This window comes from Mixophyes fleayi, chromosome 1 (genome assembly GCF_038048845.1).
Source record: "Mixophyes fleayi isolate aMixFle1 chromosome 1, aMixFle1.hap1, whole genome shotgun sequence".
NCBI classification, from domain to species: Eukaryota; Metazoa; Chordata; class Amphibia; order Anura; family Limnodynastidae; genus Mixophyes; species Mixophyes fleayi.
This window is the reverse complement of record NC_134402.1, coordinates 270,655,909-270,675,415: the sequence shown is the minus strand read 5'-3', so window position 1 is coordinate 270,675,415 and position 19,507 is coordinate 270,655,909. Positions and strand designations below refer to the sequence as shown.

Below are 19,507 nucleotides of genomic sequence, written 5' to 3'. Positions count from 1 at the left end.
ATAGCTGTGCTCATCAAGCTTGTCTCACTTATAAGAATAGCATACAGACAGACAGAAGGGAGTCACACCCTTTTGTTTAGACCTCACAGCTGCAGCCTACCAATGAGATTTTTACCTGGCTGGGAGGCCATGAGACCCAAACTGGCCCAATGGAAAGGAAGTCCATCCTGCCTCTTCCATTCAATCCAATAGCCCCTAAACTATCTAGTACTTGAGCCGCATATTGGAAGCTATCTTTCCAACACACACTAAAAATTATCTGTAGTTTAAAAGGCATATGGCACCATCATTATTGTGCAGTACTTCTCTCACACAGTGCTGTAGAATATAGTATTCCAATGTAGATAATGGCTAATAATTTGAAATTAAATATTTACAGTGGGTATTTCTAAATTATATAGAATTCTATGTTAGACCCTAAAACAGGAATTGGAAAAGTTTATTTTCTGGAACAAGATGCAGAACCTCTATGGACCCATTGGTTCACATTCTGTTGCAATTGGTAGTTTTGTTTTCAGTGGAAGAGCAAAATGCAGCTTATACAGTATGACTTAAAAGTACTCTAAGCCTAAGAAAATACAGTCTAATATGATAAACTATGTTATAACATAAATGTAATGTTGAAAACAGTTGCCAGTTACACATGTGATTGATTTCTATGTAGAGCAGGCCCTATAAGATTTATGCAGCGGGGATTAATACAGTTTTCTTATTCTTTTACTTCCTAAGGCATGCTACCAAAACAGGTTGCAGATGATCTGAGACAAGGAAAGCATTCACAAGCTCAAAGTTATACCAGTGCAACTGTGTTTTTCAGGTAGGACTGTGCAAGTAAATATGCTATTCTTATGCACCTACCAGGGTGGTGTCTAATATGTGCTTCTATAACTGGACTTAAGCAAACAAATAGAATACTCTTTTTCTTGCTTGTTATTCTATGTTAATGCAACCAGAATAAATAAGCACAAAATTATGTTTAAATTATTTGGTGTTCTCAAGTGTGATATGGCAAAACTGCTTATTTCTGAGTAATGGAATGCTGCCGATTAAAGTCAATGTACTCTATAATCCATGGTACTACTTCAATGTTTATGTGCATAATTAATACCAGTGGTTCTCAAACAGGGGCAAGCAATGATTCTTCTCTGGTGGTGTCTACGGCATTCTGAAGTAAGCTCTGTTGCCATTTGGTTGCTTGTCTGCCAGCCAGCGGCAGAGCTTCACTGTATCATAGGCAATGAAATGCGTGGGTGAAAAAGATGACTGGGATGTGGAGAGGGCAGTAAATTGGGGAAGCAGGGTCCATTGAGGAAGATGTGCTGAAGTGTATAACTATCTGATTTTACATGTAGATGTAAATAATATGTCATGAAACAGATGGAAATTATTTATTTTGAAGCCTGTTCGGGGGGTTGAGAGTGAAAAAGGCTGAGAACCGCTTGGTTACTGTGTTGCTTTCACTGATGAGTTACTCAGTAAGCAACTGTCAGTGGACTGGGATGTTTCACTCTGAGGCACTCATTAACTTTGAGAAAATGGGATTCGCTAAAAGAAAACAATCTGAATATTAGAGAAGGCCTTTAAGAACCTCCTACCACCTCCTGACCATCCTATCCATCACCTCCTCTTCCTTTGCCTACCATCTTCATTTTCTCCCAATTTGTCCTACTGTCTCTCACCACCTCTAGTATGTAAACTCTCGTGGGCAGGGCCCTCTCTACCTATTGTCCCATGTCTGTCTACTATCTGACTTCCTTGTACGTCCTGTTACAAATTTTGCTGCACTCTGTGTGAGTCCCCACAGCATTACTCACACTCATCTATGATACTTATGTGTATTACCTGATCTATTTGTTACTTGCTTTTGTATTCGGCGCTATGGAATCTGTGGTGCCTTATAAATAAATAAATAAGAAGAAGAAGGAGGAGCAAGCAGAGATGTAGTTACTTTTTGAGAAATACATTTGCAGTAAAATGTTTTCAGAATGATTAGAAATAGGTGTTAGATCAGGGCTTGGCTTGGATGAATCAGGTACCTATCCTAAATTGGGAATGCTGGGAGGTATGCATTGATAACCTTTTAAGTAGATCTTCTGGAGATATTATTTCACTACTCCAATCTGTTTTCACAGTCAGAGCTGTTACTAGAAATGTTAACGTTTTGGATAAAAAAGTAAACGGATGCTTCCTAGTCCTCAACTGTAACCAAATTAACCTAAAATATTTACTTCCCTGTGCCCTCCTTTAGCTTTGCTCCCCGGGCGGTTTCTACTCTCACACAGCTCTAGTTATTTGAGTCTTAAAATGGGAGCTACTTATTCTGTTTTGCACATAAGTTAAATACTGACTGTTTTTTCATGTAGCACACAAATACATGATAGCTTATTTGTACACTGAAATTTAAAGTTGATATTTGTGTGCAACATGAAAAAACAGTCAGTATTTAACTTATGTGCAAAACAGAATACTAATTTGCACCCCTTGCATTGTAAATGGTTTTGTCCAGGAGACTGAAATAAGAAGTTTCTCAAGTTAAGATCCTTAATGAATCAGGCCCAGTGTGTGCATTTATCAAACCTTCTAAAAAAGAAAAATGGAGGTGTTTCCCATAGCAACCAATCACATTCTAGATATAAATTATCTAGTACAGTGGTGGGCAGCAGGCGGCCTGCAGGCCCGGCCCCCCAAGCGTTCACATGCAGCCGACCAGCTGGCTGCTCCCAATCTGAATGAGGCAGAACGGGGGCAGCCAACTTCTGCATCACGTGACCTTCTCTGCACAGTGCATGGAGGTCATGCGGCATTCCCTCCTTCTTCTGTACAGTACTTTTGAAGGATGGAGGGCCACACAAGCTAAGCGAACTTGCCTATCACTGTACATTATAGAAAAAACAATAGCTAGAATCTGATTAGTTGTTATGGGCAACATCACCACTTTTTAAAAGGTTTGATTAATATCCCCCAGTATGTTAAATAAGGCATTTTACAGTATTTTTTTTTAAAACACAATTCAAACAGTTACCTTGTTTCAATAAAATAAACATATTGTTATAGTAATAGCAGAGTGTAGATTACTGGAGTTCAAAACTGTGAATACCACTCGTGTTGTGTCTCTTATGTCTTGGTGATTTGAAGCAGAAACTACTGGTACATTAGAGACGTAAGCAACAGAGAGATAGAAAAGCTGGTAAATAACCTAGGAGCTTGCAAAAAACACTGATAGTCACTGTAATATGCAATCCTGCACGCTACTGCCAGCTAAACTGTCATTATGATCCAGTGAATTAATGCCTTTTCTACCAAGGCATTTCAGCACCCACAGATTGCGAACAGACGAGAATTGATCTACTGATTTATCTAGTTCTCCCCTTGTGTGCCAAGTATGCTATTTATTTTACCCAATAAAGAGGGAAATTCTCTCCACTGAGAGATACTGAGAGAATGTCATCCCTTAGTAGTCTTGTACTGTATTGCTGTCCTCGTCCTGAGCTTACCTAAATAAACCCTTGTTCCAATGGGAACTATGTTGGTGTAAAATGTGTCTCCAGTAAGCACCCATTACAAGTAGATGTATGGGTTAATGCATCCCTTACTGTAAATTGTATTGATTTTAGAAGTCACTAAGGAGCTAGGTGACCATATAAAAACTTTATGTAGGTCACAGAAATCCGAATTTACTTTTTGCATTCATATTAATTTATAGTACAGGGTGTATTATTCCTTATAATACACAAGTTTTCCTAATGAACACTGAAGAGATGAAGTCAGAAGATTTTATACATATATTATTTACAGGAGTTTATACATAAACAGTATTAACATCAAATATGTATCATAAATAGACAATGTGTAAATATGTGTAAAATGATTTATTTTGTTAACATATTATGTATTTGTTGTGTCTTCCTAGTGACATTGTTGGGTTCACTCATTTGTCCAGCTCCAGTACACCTTACCAGGTTGTAGACTTCCTCAACAAACTCTACACCACATTTGACGACATAATTGACAACTATGATGTGTATAAAGTGGAGACGATAGGGGATGCCTGTAAGTAATAAAGCTCTGTACATGTTTGTTTGGGCAATATATAGCTCCCAAGTGTCCCATATTTACTAAAGAGTAATAGGTTTTTCCATTGGAAATCTATAATTGTTTTCACAGAATGCAGACATCTTATTTAGTATACAGATGGAGGGTTCGCTACTGAATTATTGAGCTTACCTGGCTCATCAATTTAACCCCATAAAAGGAGGTTGTTATAACGTATTTTCAATTAAAATGAAGGGGTTGTTATTATGACATTTTGTGATGTCTTCACTATCGTGCACCATCAATAAGTCACAAGGACAAACATTAAAAAAAGTTTGCATATATTAACCTGATGCTGTTTTTGTCACAGTCAACTTTATGTGGCAATATTCAGAGTACGGCGATCTGCCGACATGAAGATCAAAATTATTGGTGCTACGGAACAGGGAAAATTGGTAAAAGAAGATTTACGTAAAAAATGCGGTATATAAAGAAATATTTATGAAACAGGAATTGTGTTCACTTCTTTTTTTTTTTTTTGGAGCCGGTAGTTGATTCCACATTTGTGGGATAAATGATGCGTGGAATTTAACTTTTAACAAAAAAGGGTTCAACATGATCATACGCCTATTTTTTTTCCGTCATTTTTATAGATTTTAACTAGTGTAAAATAAAATCCATGTGCAAAGTAATAGGATTTAACTGCTGTTATACTTCATTTGTCACCCATAGTCATAGGTGAGGTTAATGGCTGGAGCAAGCTTTGTGCCTATCTTTGCATATGTACGTGTGAAATATATAGCCGTGCTAAATGAAAGGGGTTCTTCATGTTAAATTAATTATTGTACATACCCCCACCCAAACCTGTTCTCCTGTCATTTTTTATTTATTCTTAGCTAGCCTGTGATCCAGATCTGAATAATTACTGTGCAGACACTACACACCACTTGTCCCCCTGCTCTCCCTGCATGGTAACAGGTTTAATGTGGCTGTGCCCATACAGCTCTAATGCTTGTTTAATGCAGAGACACGTAACCTCTGAGTTGGGACCTCAAGTCTGGTCCCTTATCCTTTTTTTTTGGGCTCCTGTGCTACAATAAATGCAATATACTCATTTGGCATCCAAACAATGACACAGTTAATAGTTAAAGAAAAAAAGGTTGAACACCAATGGTTTATTTGCTACTTTGGTCTTGTAATAGCGGCATACACGTGATTGTCTATGTCTACGCCCTTAGCAGAAATGCTGAGTGTGCAGTTTTAAAATGTTGCATCATCCAGCATGCTTTTGTGTAAGGTGTTGATACTGCAGTTATCAGTGTTGATGGTTCACTGTCACCTGTTGTTCGTAGTCAGTATTACGGTGGATCCTCACAATTGCCTTATATTTCAAACTCCTGATGCACCTATGTACAATGTTCATTTAACTGTTTTACATTATTAGGGACCCAAAATAATTATGACATTATGGCCTGAGTTTAGTTAAATTCATATGGGTGACCCGAATCTGGCCTCCCATGCAAAGCCCTGCCAATAGATCCATGCACAACTTTAATTTAAGATCCAGTTTGCATTGGATTTATTAGTGATAAAAATAAGCTACGGAATGAAGCTTTGTGCCTGGATTATCAAGACACGTATACTGTGCGCTACTTGCATATTTTTTAATGGCCGAAAATCAGCCCTGCATGCTCCCCTATTCAACAAGGGACGGATTTTGAAGATACGATGGGTGGTAATATGGGTGTAGGTAGGCTCTTTTCTGCTCAGCTCTGCTCTAATACACTAAACACTGCAGGATACGTACCTGTCAGCCACAGCAGCAGCCGATGGGTCCAGCGACATTACATTCGCCAGACCCTTCAGCACAACAGAGTCATCAAATAAATAAAATCAGTGTCCCCCCTCACTCCCTCCCAAACAGATTAACCCTAGTGCTGCCAACCCAGGCTGGTAGTAGCAAAATTGGGAGGACAAAAAGCGTGGGGTCCTTCTGATTTTTTTTTTCTATCAAATATTTTATTTAATTTTTTTCAAACAAAACAGAAATAAAAATAACAAAATAACAAATATAGTTCCATTGTATATTGTATTCCACACTTAATGAATATAACCAGTAAATCAATTCTAGATGTTAAACCTTGAATTAATATCAAAGTAGATTTGAAAATTGATGTGTTAAGAGATACATGCATATCTATCCTGGGTATCTTCAGCCTTGGAGGGAAGATATCAAAAAGCATGAATGACAATCAGTCAAGTGTCTTAGTATAGCTTAGTCTTATAGAACATGTATATGATTATGGATTTAGTAATAGGGAGAGGGGGAGGATGAGGGAGGGGGTGTTGGGAGCACTTAACCCAGATCAAAGTTGTGGGACAGGGATTACACCGAATATTTTGAATTTTTCCATCTGGACCACACTTTAAAGTATTTCGGTTATGGTATTTTATGAATGATACATGAATCTCTCATGTCCTACAGCCTCATTGACCAGGGCCACCCAGCTAGTAAATTGAGGCTTCTCTTGGGCCATCCACATTCTAGCAGTAATTACTTTGGCCAGGGCAAGAAGATTGAGAACATATTTAGTAGCGCTTCAACCCAGCTAAATATTTATTCCTACACCAAAGATGCATGTCTTGGGGAACAGCAATGGGATCTTGATATCTGTATTTCTTATACCCTTTACTACTAGCAAACAAAATTCCCCAACGATAGGGCAGCTCCATAATAAGTGGGGTCCTTCTGATTTTATTATAACCAGCACTAGGCTTTCACTTGGCTGGTGGCACTATAGCAGTCGAACACGCAGCATTAGGAACCCCTGCTATAATGACAAACAAACCCCAGGCTGATCAGCATGGGGCTAGATTCCTTAGGGAGTTGGGGTGTGTAAAAAAAATTATGCACTGTGCTGAATGCACTAGGGTTCTTCCCACATCCCTAGGTGGTGGATGTGGAGTAATAAAAGTGTTTTTAATAAGATAGACAACATTTTGTTTTGGTGCACTACAGGTCACAGAAATCCCAGGTTGCCATTAACAGTTTGGACATGCTAGTGCTTGTAGTACTACAAGCACCAGCATACCCATGGCACCCAGGGCCCGCTGTGACCTGTAGTGCTCCAACACAAAATTTAAATAAATCAGTCTGGTGCTGACTAGCCTGGGGCTGGTTTGTCATTATGACAAACCCCACGCTGCGGGTTACGCTGCTGTAGAGCCAGCAGCCCCGGCTGGCTAAGCCTAGCACTGGTTGCAGTAATATCATGGTGGACCCTGCAGATTTTTTTTCCTTGATTTTGCTACTACCAGCCTAGACAGCACTTGGGTAAATCTGTTTGGGAGGGGGGCGCTGGTTTATTTATTTATTCATTTCTTTATTTATTTAATTGAACACTGTATCGTGCTGGCGGGTTTGCCGGCTGCATGTAGACTAGACTCCTAGCTGGAGCAGGAGATACGGCTGAAACCACACTTTTTTCTTGTGCACCCGAGGTTGAATTGGAAGTGGCTGCACGGGAACACTCTGACTGTACATTTACTACATGCATGCGCTCATTCGCATTCACTCATTCACTGCTTCCCTGAACCAGGGGCGGACCTAGTCTTTATATTTAGGGGGGGGGGGGGCGATTTAGCAAAATCACGCCCATTGATTCTGATTGGCCGGTCTCGGATGGCCCCACCCCTGCCATGATTGGCCCCACCCCCCTTTTGATCAGCGGCATCTTGGAGCAATTTAAAGTTAGGTTTGTGCTGCTGGGAGGGGCAATTGCCTCAATCCCCCCCCCCTCCTCCCCTGGATCTGCCACTGACCTGAACTCGTAGTAAGTGTGGTTTGCATTCTAGGAGGAATTGCACTTTGCTGATTTCACTGGTGTATGGGCCGGATCTCGGCATGCGCAGATTGATTTAGCAGAGAATACACTCAAAAACTGCAAATATGTGCCTTGATGAATCAGGCCCTTTATCTCTTCTGAAAAAAACAATATAAAAAAATACTTAGAGTTTAAAATAAACATTTACCCCTGCTGAAGCCAACACAGCACAAATTGTTCAGTCATTACCTCCAGATCTGAAGGGGTTTAATATATACTATATGGACAAAAGTATTTGGCCACACCTGTTAATAATTGAATTGAGGTGTTTCAATGAGACCCATTGCCAGAGGTGTATAAAATCAATTACCTAGCCATGCACTCTCCATTTGCAAACATTTGTGATACAAAATGGGTCATTCTGAAGAGCTCAGCGATTTCAAGCGTGGTACTGTGATAGGATGCCACCTGTGAAATAAGACGGTTCGTGAAATTTCATCTCTGCTGCATATTCCACAGTCAGCTGTAAGTGTAATTATTAGAAAGTGGAAGCGTTTAGGAACAGCAACTCAGCCACGAAGCAGAAGACCACGTAAAATCACAGAGCGGGGTCAACGACTGCTAAGGCGCATGGTGTGTAAAAGTCGCCAAAGCTCTGCTGATTTCTTTTTTTTTTTAAACATGTTTTATTAGGAAGATTTTAAATTTTTAAACAGTATAAAAATTAAGTTACATTAATCAAACAACAGATATAGTGCGAATGAGAAAAACAATATGAACTTCGCCAATAAAAGTAAGAGCAGAGAGAAAAACAGAGAAAAGGCAGGGGAAAGGGAAGGGAGGGGGAAGGGAAAAATGTTAGTGTGGTAAGAGGAGGAAGGAGAAGGGGCATCTGGCCTGGCCTCTAAATGTACAACAGGTACAACCGCATATGGTACGTCTTCTGATACTATATTCATCGGTTTCCACGCTAGACGGGTCTTGGTTGTTCTACTCCATAGGAGGCGAGCCAAGGGTCCCAGATCACTCGAAATTTATTGGGGCGGTCATTAATGATGCTTGTAATGTGTTCACAGCTATAGGTCTGCCATACTCTATTGATAATTTCAGGCAGTGAAGGGGATTCCGGATGTTTCCAATTTGCTGCTATTGTGCATTTGCCCGCATTGAGTATATGGCCCACAAGCGCTATTGTATATTTGCTAACATCTGGTATGGGTCTGTGTAGTAGTGAGTATGAGGGGCAAGGGGGAAGTTTTATTGAGGTGACTCTATTGATTAGATGAGATGTGAATTTTCCGCCAGAATTCCACAAGTCCAGGGCAGGACCACCAAATAAGTTGGAATGAGCCCTCCTGTCCACATAATCTCCAGCATAGGCTAGAGGAATCAGGATATATAGCTTTCAAGTGGCACTCTGCTGATTTCATAGCTGAATAGTTACAAGCTTCCACTGGCATTAATATAAGCACAAAAACTGTGCTGCAGGAGCTTAATGGAATGGGTTTCCATGGCCGAGCAGCTGCATGCAAGCCTCACATGACCAAAGCCAATGCTAAGCATCGGATGGAGTGGTGTAAAGCACACTGACACTGGATGGTGGAGCAGTGGAAACATGTTCTGTGGAGTGACGAATCACGCTTCTCTGTTTGGCAGTCAGTTGGGCTACTCTGGTTTGGCAGATGCCGGGAGAACGTTACCTGCCTGACGGCATTATGTCAACTGTGAAGTTTGGTGGAGAAGGAATAATGGTATGGGGCTGTTTTTCAGGTTTTGGGCTAGGCCCCTTATCGCCAATAAAGGGCAATCTTTACATCAGTGCCTGACTTCATAAATGCTCTACAGAATGAATGGGCACAAATTCCCACAGAAACACTACAATATCTTGTGAAAAATCTTCCAAGAAGAATGGAAGCTGTTATCGCTCCAAAAGGGGGCCCAACTCCATATTAAAGTATATGTTTTTAAATACAATGTCATTACAGTCTCTGTTGGTGTAATGGTCAAGTGTCCGAATACTTTTGTCTATATAATGTATATGCAATTAGAATGAAGTGTGAAAATGTATATTAATAAAATATGCGTTGGTTTTATTTACCGTTCTAATATTATAGCACAGGTGTGTCATTAAAATATGAATTGTGAAACAGGTGTGTCACCAAAAAAATAATTGAAAACCACATGCATAGACTAAAACAATTCCAATGCATACTTGTAATACATCTTTTAATTTAATGTGTTTTATTATGCACTTAACTTTTGTCACCAAAACTAATTCTCCATTTTTTGTTGTTGTTTCTTTTTCTATAATTTATATGCATTTTTTTAAGATATGGTTGTTTCCGGTGTTCCCAAAGAGAATGGTAATTTCCATGCCTGTGAAATCGCAAGCATGGCTTTAGACTTAGTTGCTGTGTGCAAGACCTTTTTAATTCCACACAAGCCATCCACCCAGTTAAGGATCCGTGCTGGAATTCATTCAGGTATGTTCTATTCTGCTGCCAGAATTCAGTGTATCATTTATTTCTATACATTTATTTTTGTGGCACTCACTCTGGCCTAGAATTAGACAAAGCCCACATATTACCTTCTTTATGACAGCATTAATTGGGGTACATCGTTCTCTAATCTGTTGTCAGGTAGCTATGTAATTAAAGCACTGAGTAGATTTTCAGAAAAGCAAATGTGAGTTACACAAACACTGATACTGTACTGACAGGGTGTTCCAGAAGACTGCACATCACCATATAAGCTGAAAGCTAAGTCATCTCCTCAATGTATTTTACTGGCAACTTATAAAAATTGACTGACAGCCAATACATTTACTGACATATTATTTATATAATCCTGGAATTATTAACATGAATGTAGTAACATCTGGAGAAGAAGGAGGCACAGGGATTGATAACAGAGTATTTATAACCGTATGCCAGTTCAAACTATTAGGGGGAGATTCAAGAAATGCGACTGAGCGGTGATGTCAGACCTGAAATCTCCACTCATTTTTCTATGAGCTATGAGCAAAAGTGAGCGAGAGCGTTCTCTACCGTATCAACCGGATGTGTTGAGCACAATGCACAAGGCTCCGGCATCAGATTGCTTGGAACTGAATCTACCCCTATGTGTAATTTTGTAGTGACAGATCTGTGTCTTACTTTTATTGATCTTTATTTTTTTCTTATTGATAGTCAGCATTTCTACAAATGTTGTGCTCATTGTGAGTAATTGTTTTGACAATTGGTAACCATGGCTGAAAGTTCCACAGCTTCCTGTGCAGTGCAGTTTCCTATAGCACCCCACCAGTACAGTAAGCTGAAAGAATAACAGAGGTAGATACCTTCTTCTATAGAAGGCTAAACGTTCTGCTAGTGTTTAAACAAACTTACCAAGGTCCTCATGTAGAGTTGGATGCAATTTTCATCTCAAATGTAGATGTAAATTGCATCCAAAAAAGACATTTTACAGGGGTATGTTGAGCCAGACACAGAAGTAAAAATGGTATTATATGGAGCATTCCTCATTTCGCATCCACCTTTGTGTGACCCCACCCCCAGATGTGTACAAGGTTAGTTTTAAAAATCACAATGTGATTAAGAAAGAATGTCTCTTACCTTTTTAGAATACAACTGTGTTTCTATATCTGTATTACCAAAGCTCAACATGCAAATGTACGCAAATGTCCAACATTCTCTAGAAGTCACTCAGTAAGGTGAAAACATGACACATCCAACACACAGGGCTCATAAAATGCCACACCTGTCAAAGTCTATGACGCTTGCAAAATAATAATAATAAATCCACAGGAATACATATCTAAAAATGGGAACTTTACAGTGTAAACAAAGAGTCAGTTTATAATTTAATACACTGTATAATTTATCATTTTAGGACCTGTAGTAGCTGGAGTTGTTGGAACAAAAATGCCCCGTTATTGCTTGTTTGGAGACACAGTGAACACTGCTTCAAGAATGGAATCAACAAGTGAAGGTAAAATTGCCTATCCAATATTTTTTATATATTATTGCTAGGTGTTCCATCAAATCATCTCTGTGTGCTCCAGCAACCATAGTATCAAGAAATTATTAACATTTTTATTATGCTAAGATCTCCCTGCTAATAAAACTTAAGGATCCAGCATTAGAATGAAATGCCTACTTCAAAACACATATATTGGTCTGTAATGTTAATGATGTAAGAGGTAAACCAGCTAGCTATTCATGCAGTAAAATAATTCCAGAATGCATTGAACAAACATCACTATTGTTATGACTTAATAAAAAATAGGGTTGTTTACTAAAATGAATGAATGTGAATTTAGAGGTGGTGGCTGCAATGTCTGTAAGAGGGGAATAGATAAAATGCTCTTACTCTTCCCTGACAACATTTTCTTACACCATCAGACCAAACATAACTTCAAAGCTATCAAGGGTGTTGTGAAAAGTGACAAGTGTCTGTTGACAGTTTGTTCTGTAGACTATAGGCTTACAAGGAATACAGGTCCCACTGTTTTCATAATATATGTGGAAACACTACTGATACAAAAGTAAACTACATACTTGAATATGAGACTTGGAGGTTTTCAGGTCTTAAAATTCTAAGGAATGTGCATTGTGGAGGTCATTATATAGAAAGATATATGTTTTTTTTTCCTTTGCACTGCTCATTTCTTGAGATTGATGGAAGCAATTTTAAACCTCTGAAGAAATCACACATATGGTGATGAAAAGCATCAGAAATAGTGAACACTTTCTGCGGCCTTTGGGTTGCACTGCATTGATCTCTACTACCTTAAAAGAAAGGAGCGAGGATATATTCAAATAGAGCACAATCGGCTGGGGAGATCATGAAGCAGTACAAACTTACAAATTATCCCAGAGGACTCTGAAAAAGAAAGTCTGGACTATTCAGAGTAACAAGTTGCCTGTATCCCCTCAATAATGACAGGTGGGGCTTTGAAATCATATAGCACTATTTGTGCACCTTGTGCATATGATTGTACAACCTCTTAGGAATGTAGGGTACAAAATGTCGACAATGGAAGTGTCGACAGTTATCCTTTTGACATGAAAATTTCGGCAGTCTAAATACCGACATTAAAAGAGCAATGCTGGCGGGCAATGCCGTCAGCACAAAACAGCTATCAAAGAAAATATAAAAATAAATAGCTAATAAAGTTTAAAACTACCGTCCCTCCCAAAACATATCCAAACCTGTGCTGGCACAATAGACGGTTAAAATGTATGAATAAATTTAAAACATTATATTTTAAAAGAGCAAGGCAAGACCCCCCCCCCCCCCCCCCCCAGCATTGCTTTTTTAATGTCGACATTGTGAATGTCTACAATCACACTGTTGACAATTTGAAGCTGTCACCAGGATGGAAGTGTCGGCGTTTAGCCTGCTGACATTTTCATGTTGACAGGATAATTGCAGACATTTTCATTGTCGGAAATATGACCGCATCCCGTTGGGACCATGCAATTGTTTCTAATTAGAGGTTCAAAGTCAGACTTTACATATTAATAAAGGCTGGATTCATATATTTACGCTTAGTACAAGAAATCCCTTGAACTGAATTGGCATATATTGAAAAAATATCCTTGTTTGTTATTGATAAATGTGATCATATTGATATTCTATAGTATTACAACAAAGAACTATTGATCAAATTGAATTTGCTTTAAAATGATATGTAATTGAAGAATATGTGCTATCAATTGGTTATGTCAGTATCACATGTCACATTTATATTAATTAATTTATTATAACCCAGTGGGAAGCAGCAAATACTTGGAAGCAGCACTATTGGTTCTGTGTATTCATATTACAGAGGTCTCATATTTACATGTGCATGCAAATCAATGTAAATGAAAACTGGAAATACCAGATGAAGGTAGTTCGAACGTCCTTTACTTGTACATGTGATCTGTAGTCAAATTATTTTATAAGGATATTAGGGGAAAAGCAAAAGTTGAAATTAATTAAAGGGATGACCAAATGTGCCAATAGGAGATTTGGAGGTTTTCGTCTCTGACAAAATGTCATATAAAGCGTTTGCGCAAATAAACATAAAAAGCATAATGGAGAGTTTTCAGAAATATGCACATCATGGAAAAATAATTGTGTTCTCCTGCATCATTGACCCCAATGAGTCTTACAAAACACAATAACTACAATACAGTATTGGGCACCAGGCTATATATTAATGGGAAGCCTTGTGAGTATAAATAAGTGCATTAAATAAAAAATTAAATATGTATTACAGAAAATATATTCATTTTTCAGCACTCAAAATCCAGTGCAGCCCCAGTACTCATGATCTACTGAAACAAATTGGAGGATATAAACTGGTATGCCGTGGGACATTATCAGTCAAGGTATATATATGGAAGAGTGCCAAATAAAATGGATAACAATATTAAAATTATGTTCCACATCAAGTTGTAGTGATGTCTGAGAATAAACTGTATTCTGTGTGGAGGAGTATACAACAATATACAGTGATTGCCGCACAACTGTGTTGCAGATCATTTATCATAAAGATTGATTAATGAATTTGTAGCATAAAACTTCTTGTGACATACACACAATGGGAAAGTGAGAAAATGTATGTGAAGCTGTTATTATGCACTTGTAATATAAATAGGCCTACTATGTATTTCTGATTTAAATAGACAAATAGTGTACAGTATGTGGAAGATGAAACAGTTATAGGATTCTTAGTAAACTGCTGTTTTTCATGAATTGTTAAAAGTATTTGTCACAACATCACATAGTTATGCGATAATGTTGCCATACTTGGACAGCACTGCTCCACGATTTTGTTTAATCCCTTGAGTACTGAGAACGAGTAAAGCAATACGAAATCTGCTGGCGCTATATATAACTAAATGTTGACGATGATGAGCAGCACTCATCCTCTACATGACCCATTAAAGTGCTAAAGTCGAGTCCTATTCGTCCTCTTTATTTAAGGGGTTAAGAAAACCTACAGATCACTTCCCATCATGATCTGTGGGTTTTATGATACTGCTAGAGCACTGTTTCCCAACTCCAGTCCTCATGGACCCCTAACAGTGCAGGTTTTCCATATCTCTTTGCTGGAGCACAGTTGTATTCATTACTGACTGACACATTTTGAAAGATCCACAGGTGGCACTAATTATTTCACTTGTGACCTGGAAAATCCGTACTGTAAGGGGTCCCTGAGGACTGGAGTTGGGAAACAGTGTGCTAGAGGAAAGGAATCTTTCCTCTACTAGAAAGGTACATGTGTCTATGCGCCAGAGTCACAGTCTGCACATGCACACACACAGTCTATTAAAGTCAATGGGAAATGCCAGGGATAGGGTGAGACTATTTTAGAACCTCCATCTCCCAATCCATGGTACTTAGAAAGCTGGGAGTAGCCTTTTTGAAAGAGAAAAGACCCCTCATTCAAATGTTGGTACCCCTGTTTATTTGTTTCATGCTGAAAGTTTTTGATCATGGGGGGGGTGTGAAAATCCTCAGCTGCGGAAGGATTAAACAGAAACCAGACTTTAAGTTTTAACCAGTAAATTAGTTAAGACACTTGAATTATAGGTTTTCTTAAAAACTGCAAATAGATGGCTGTTTCAGGCCCAAATATCACAAAGTGTTGCTGTTTATCCATCCATACCCACAAAGGCAGAATCAATATTTATAAAGGAAAATTAATACTGTAGACCTTATTTAGTGTACTGTAAAGCGCATTCGCTTTACACTGTTGTGTCTGTATGATGCATTTATTCTTCTCCCCAGAAACCTAATGCATTTAGGTATCTGGAGGGGGGGAGCAAATAGTCTGAAGAGGCACAAAAATGTAAAGCCTCATATCATTTTAAGGCCACCCCTTACACTGAATTAAACTTTTCAGTTCTTCTTCTAAAATACTGTGTCCTTTCCAGAGTTGGCCATCTCCCCAGTTGTATTGTATCCCACGTCCAAAGGTGTCACACATTTACCTTTAAACTAAGGATTATCATATCTCAATAAGATTGCCAGGAGAGCTATGGGAAGAGAAGGGAAACAATGAGAACTGCACTGCACTGCATTCAAGCAGACTTGTTATACACATTTATATAACAAAACTATTTTTATATATTCATCTCTTAATATTTATATTGGATAGTTACAAACAAACTACATCCTATTAGTAATGACCATAATATCAAATATATTGTCATTGTTTACCTACATAAAATACATTTGTTTTGTCTAGGGTAAAGGAGATATGACAACCTATTGGCTTGAGGGCAAGACTGGTACATCAACAAGGAATATCAGTCCAAATACATCAGCAGTAATTGAAGAAAAAGAAAGAGAGTCATTTAATCTTATACCTGGAGTACTATCTAATGAAGCCCTGTCAACCTCATTCTGAAAGATGTTTATGTAACTAACCTCTGCGTGAGCCCTACTACACAGCCTCATAGGTTGGCGCTCTTCATCTGTTATGATCTCTGTGCAGATCTACAAGAAATGGAGATAGCTGGGAGCATTGTATGTCGTGACGCTGAACAACACAGTTGATGGCAGCTGACAGATTGTCCACTATGAACTATTTGCAAACAAGTGGAGAAAGTCAATGATTTGTAATTTGACATTTCAGGAAAAGATTGATAACATTTACAAATTTACTGCCTGAATAAGAGAAAAATTAGTTTAAAATTAGAAGTTCAGTAAAATTCTGTGGTCTGGTTTTCTTATGTACAAAATGATTCGCTGACATGCACTTTAATCTGTAGAGAAACTGTTGAAAATGGATTTATAAAACAAAACGTATTACTTAAAGTACTCAATGGCAGCTGTTACATGCACAAAGTATCATTAGAATTGAGAGCTCAATTTACAAACGGAACACGTTTAATTAAAAAATAAGGTACAACGCAACAAATCCACCCAAGCATGCCACACTCTCATACATACACAAGGTATGTCACTGGGCAGAACCAATATGTAGCCACACACTTTTTCTCCATGCTGTCATGTTCTGCTCTATTTATTTCAATTAAACCAGCATCACCTCCTTTATGTTACCAGGATTGGAACTGGAGCAAAGCATTGTACATTGTTGATGCCGTAGCAAAATCAACTTCATGAGCGTTTCACCCGTTTGTAGCTTTTCTAAACACAGCATGTTAGCAGAACTACATTTGCTGTATAATTTTCTTATTGAGATTACTGTATTTGATGTGATTTTTAAATGAATGTGGTTTAGTTGATGATTGTTTTTATTTTTAACTGGTTGAATTAACGAGAACTCTGGTGTCATAGCTGCTCTGAACCTCTTCGTTCTAATCTAGTCCTGAATGATCCTGCTTATCTTTCACATAGCATAGAGTAAGGCTGAGTACACACTACAGAAAATTTCTCACGATATGTCTACGATATCGTAAACGATTTTACCAACGACTGAGTCCCGATCAGCATGTCGATTCATGTGTACACACTAAACATGTGCACACTCCATACAGATCTATGGACACTGCCGGTCCTGAGTACATACACTGCCGGTCCTGAATACACACTGCAGAATTGGAATGACATCGTTCCATCGTCGAACGAGATTTTTAGTCCGGTTTTAAAATCAAATGAAACAAAACGATGAGCTTTGGAACTATAATCGTTCACTGTTGGTGCGTACAAACTAATGCAATATCGGGCCGAACTGTCGTTTATTGTATGATTGGCCCGATAATAGGCTGAAAAACCTGCAGTGTGTACCCAGCCTAAGGGCTAGATTTACTAAGCTGCGGGTTTGAAAAAGTGGGGATGTTGCCTATAGCAACCAATCAGATTCTAGTTGTCATTTTCTAGAAGGTACTAAATAAATGAAAGCTAGAATCTGATTGGTTGCTATAGGCAACATCCTCACTTTTTCAAACCCGCAGCTTAGTAAATCTAGCCCTAAGTGTCAAACAAGCAGTACATGTATGATGAAGATAACAGCAATTACAATTAAAAAACAGTTGGTGTTCATCTTCAGAATACATCTCATGGCTTTCTCTAGTATCTCTGGGCTCAGTGAGCTTTCCTGGTTGTTAGCTACTGTACCTTTAATCCTAATAGAAATAATTTAGCACTTCATCAATCAATAATTCAAAAATCTGAATGGATGTTTCCAACATGTGCTGCAGCTATTGTGTACAGGTCATATAAGAGAAATATAAGCATAAAAATGGTGATGTATATAAACATTTAAGATTTTAAAGATTGATAGTGCCTGAAAGCATCTGTGTAGAGCACTGAATACATTACCAGTGCATATAGTATCTTCCAACATGAATCATATTATACTGAGACAAAGTTGAGCTCAATTAAATGTTTTTTGTAAAGAAAAACTTTAACATCAATTCTTTAAATCAGGCCAGGTAACTGCAATTGAAAAATAAGTAAGAGGAAACAAAAGCAGCACATGCCTCGCTAATGACCAATGTGGGAAAGTATGCAAATGTAAGAATATATTATAATTATCTCTTAATACTGCAATTATATGGAGGTCAATAGCCGTCTAGTCTATCATATCAAATACAATATTCAATTAAAAAAAAAATTCTGAACTTGATCTTAGTTCTACAGAGGTTGACCAACAAACTTAGCAATCTAGAAACTAGCACTAATAAGATCTATATCCGGAATTGGTAATATAAAGTTCAGTGACACCATGCAGATTTAATTCTTGCTACCAAGTTTAATTTTTCACCATTGTATTTCCAGATCACTGAGTTTAGATAGAACTCTAGTGTCAAGAGGATATGACCACTGTTCTAGACCTGTAAAGAGCTATAACTGGTCATCAGGGTGCTTACCGACTGCCATGCTTTACTTCTTTCGTGAGCTGTTATACTTACATGACCTGATTCATTAATGAAAGTAACGCAAACAAAATGAGTAACTTTGCACCTTGGCATAACTATGTTGTATTGGAGGGGGAGGTAAATTTAAAATGTGAGGGCAGATTTATAGTTGGGGTAGAGCATGTCCTAGATCAACTTTAAATTTCAGTGTAAAATAAATCTATCAATTATTTGTGTGCTACATGAAAAAACAGGCAATATTTAACTTATGTGCAACTATGTTGTAGAAAATATAATGCTATGATGTCATAATGCAGATGTCAGTGCACACGGTCATTAAGGCTCATTAATGAACTAGAAAAAGTGCAGACCCGGAATGCTTCTTTATGTTTATAAATACATCTACTTGACAAGCTAGTACTTTCAGTGTACATGGTCAGTCCTTGGAACTGCCCCAGAAAATAAATATGTGCCTGTCACATAAAAACACTCCCTTTATTTATTTCACTTTTCCAGTTTTCCTCCTAAAAAATTCTGCTTATTATAGCTTCAATTATGTCTTAAATTAATCCTGAGGGAACATCAGGACTGTATTAATTGTGTCCCATTTGTGTGTTTAAAACTTTGTATTACATTGCTTTAAAAGCACCATAGAAATGCAACCAGGATGCGCAAAATTCATCTCTGTAAAAATAGGAAGAGATGCAATCTAAAAGTCTTTTTTGTGTGGAGAAAAGGGCATTGCATCCTCTCAAAAAGCACAGAATGTTCCTGTAATAGCTTTATCTAATTTAAATACCGTATTTCCCCATGTATAAGATGTACCCTTTT

The 19,507-nt window shown here is 38.1% G+C and overlaps 1 protein-coding gene across 1 annotated transcript in view; it reads left to right on the top strand.

Moving 5' to 3' along the window:
* The window catches only part of LOC142148858 (atrial natriuretic peptide receptor 2-like), an 88,362-nt gene extending 71,079 nt beyond the window's left edge, over positions 1-17,283 (top strand). Inside the window, exons 12-17 of the mRNA XM_075204818.1 lie at positions 730-817; positions 3,911-4,050; positions 10,187-10,339; positions 11,745-11,843; positions 14,142-14,233; positions 16,099-17,283. Of these exons, the coding sequence (XP_075060919.1) occupies positions 730-817; positions 3,911-4,050; positions 10,187-10,339; positions 11,745-11,843; positions 14,142-14,233; positions 16,099-16,260 (734 nt within the window). The 3' untranslated portion in view covers positions 16,261-17,283. The remainder of the gene's footprint in view (positions 1-729; positions 818-3,910; positions 4,051-10,186; positions 10,340-11,744; positions 11,844-14,141; positions 14,234-16,098) is intronic.
* The last annotated feature ends 2,224 nt before the right edge of the window (positions 17,284-19,507 follow it).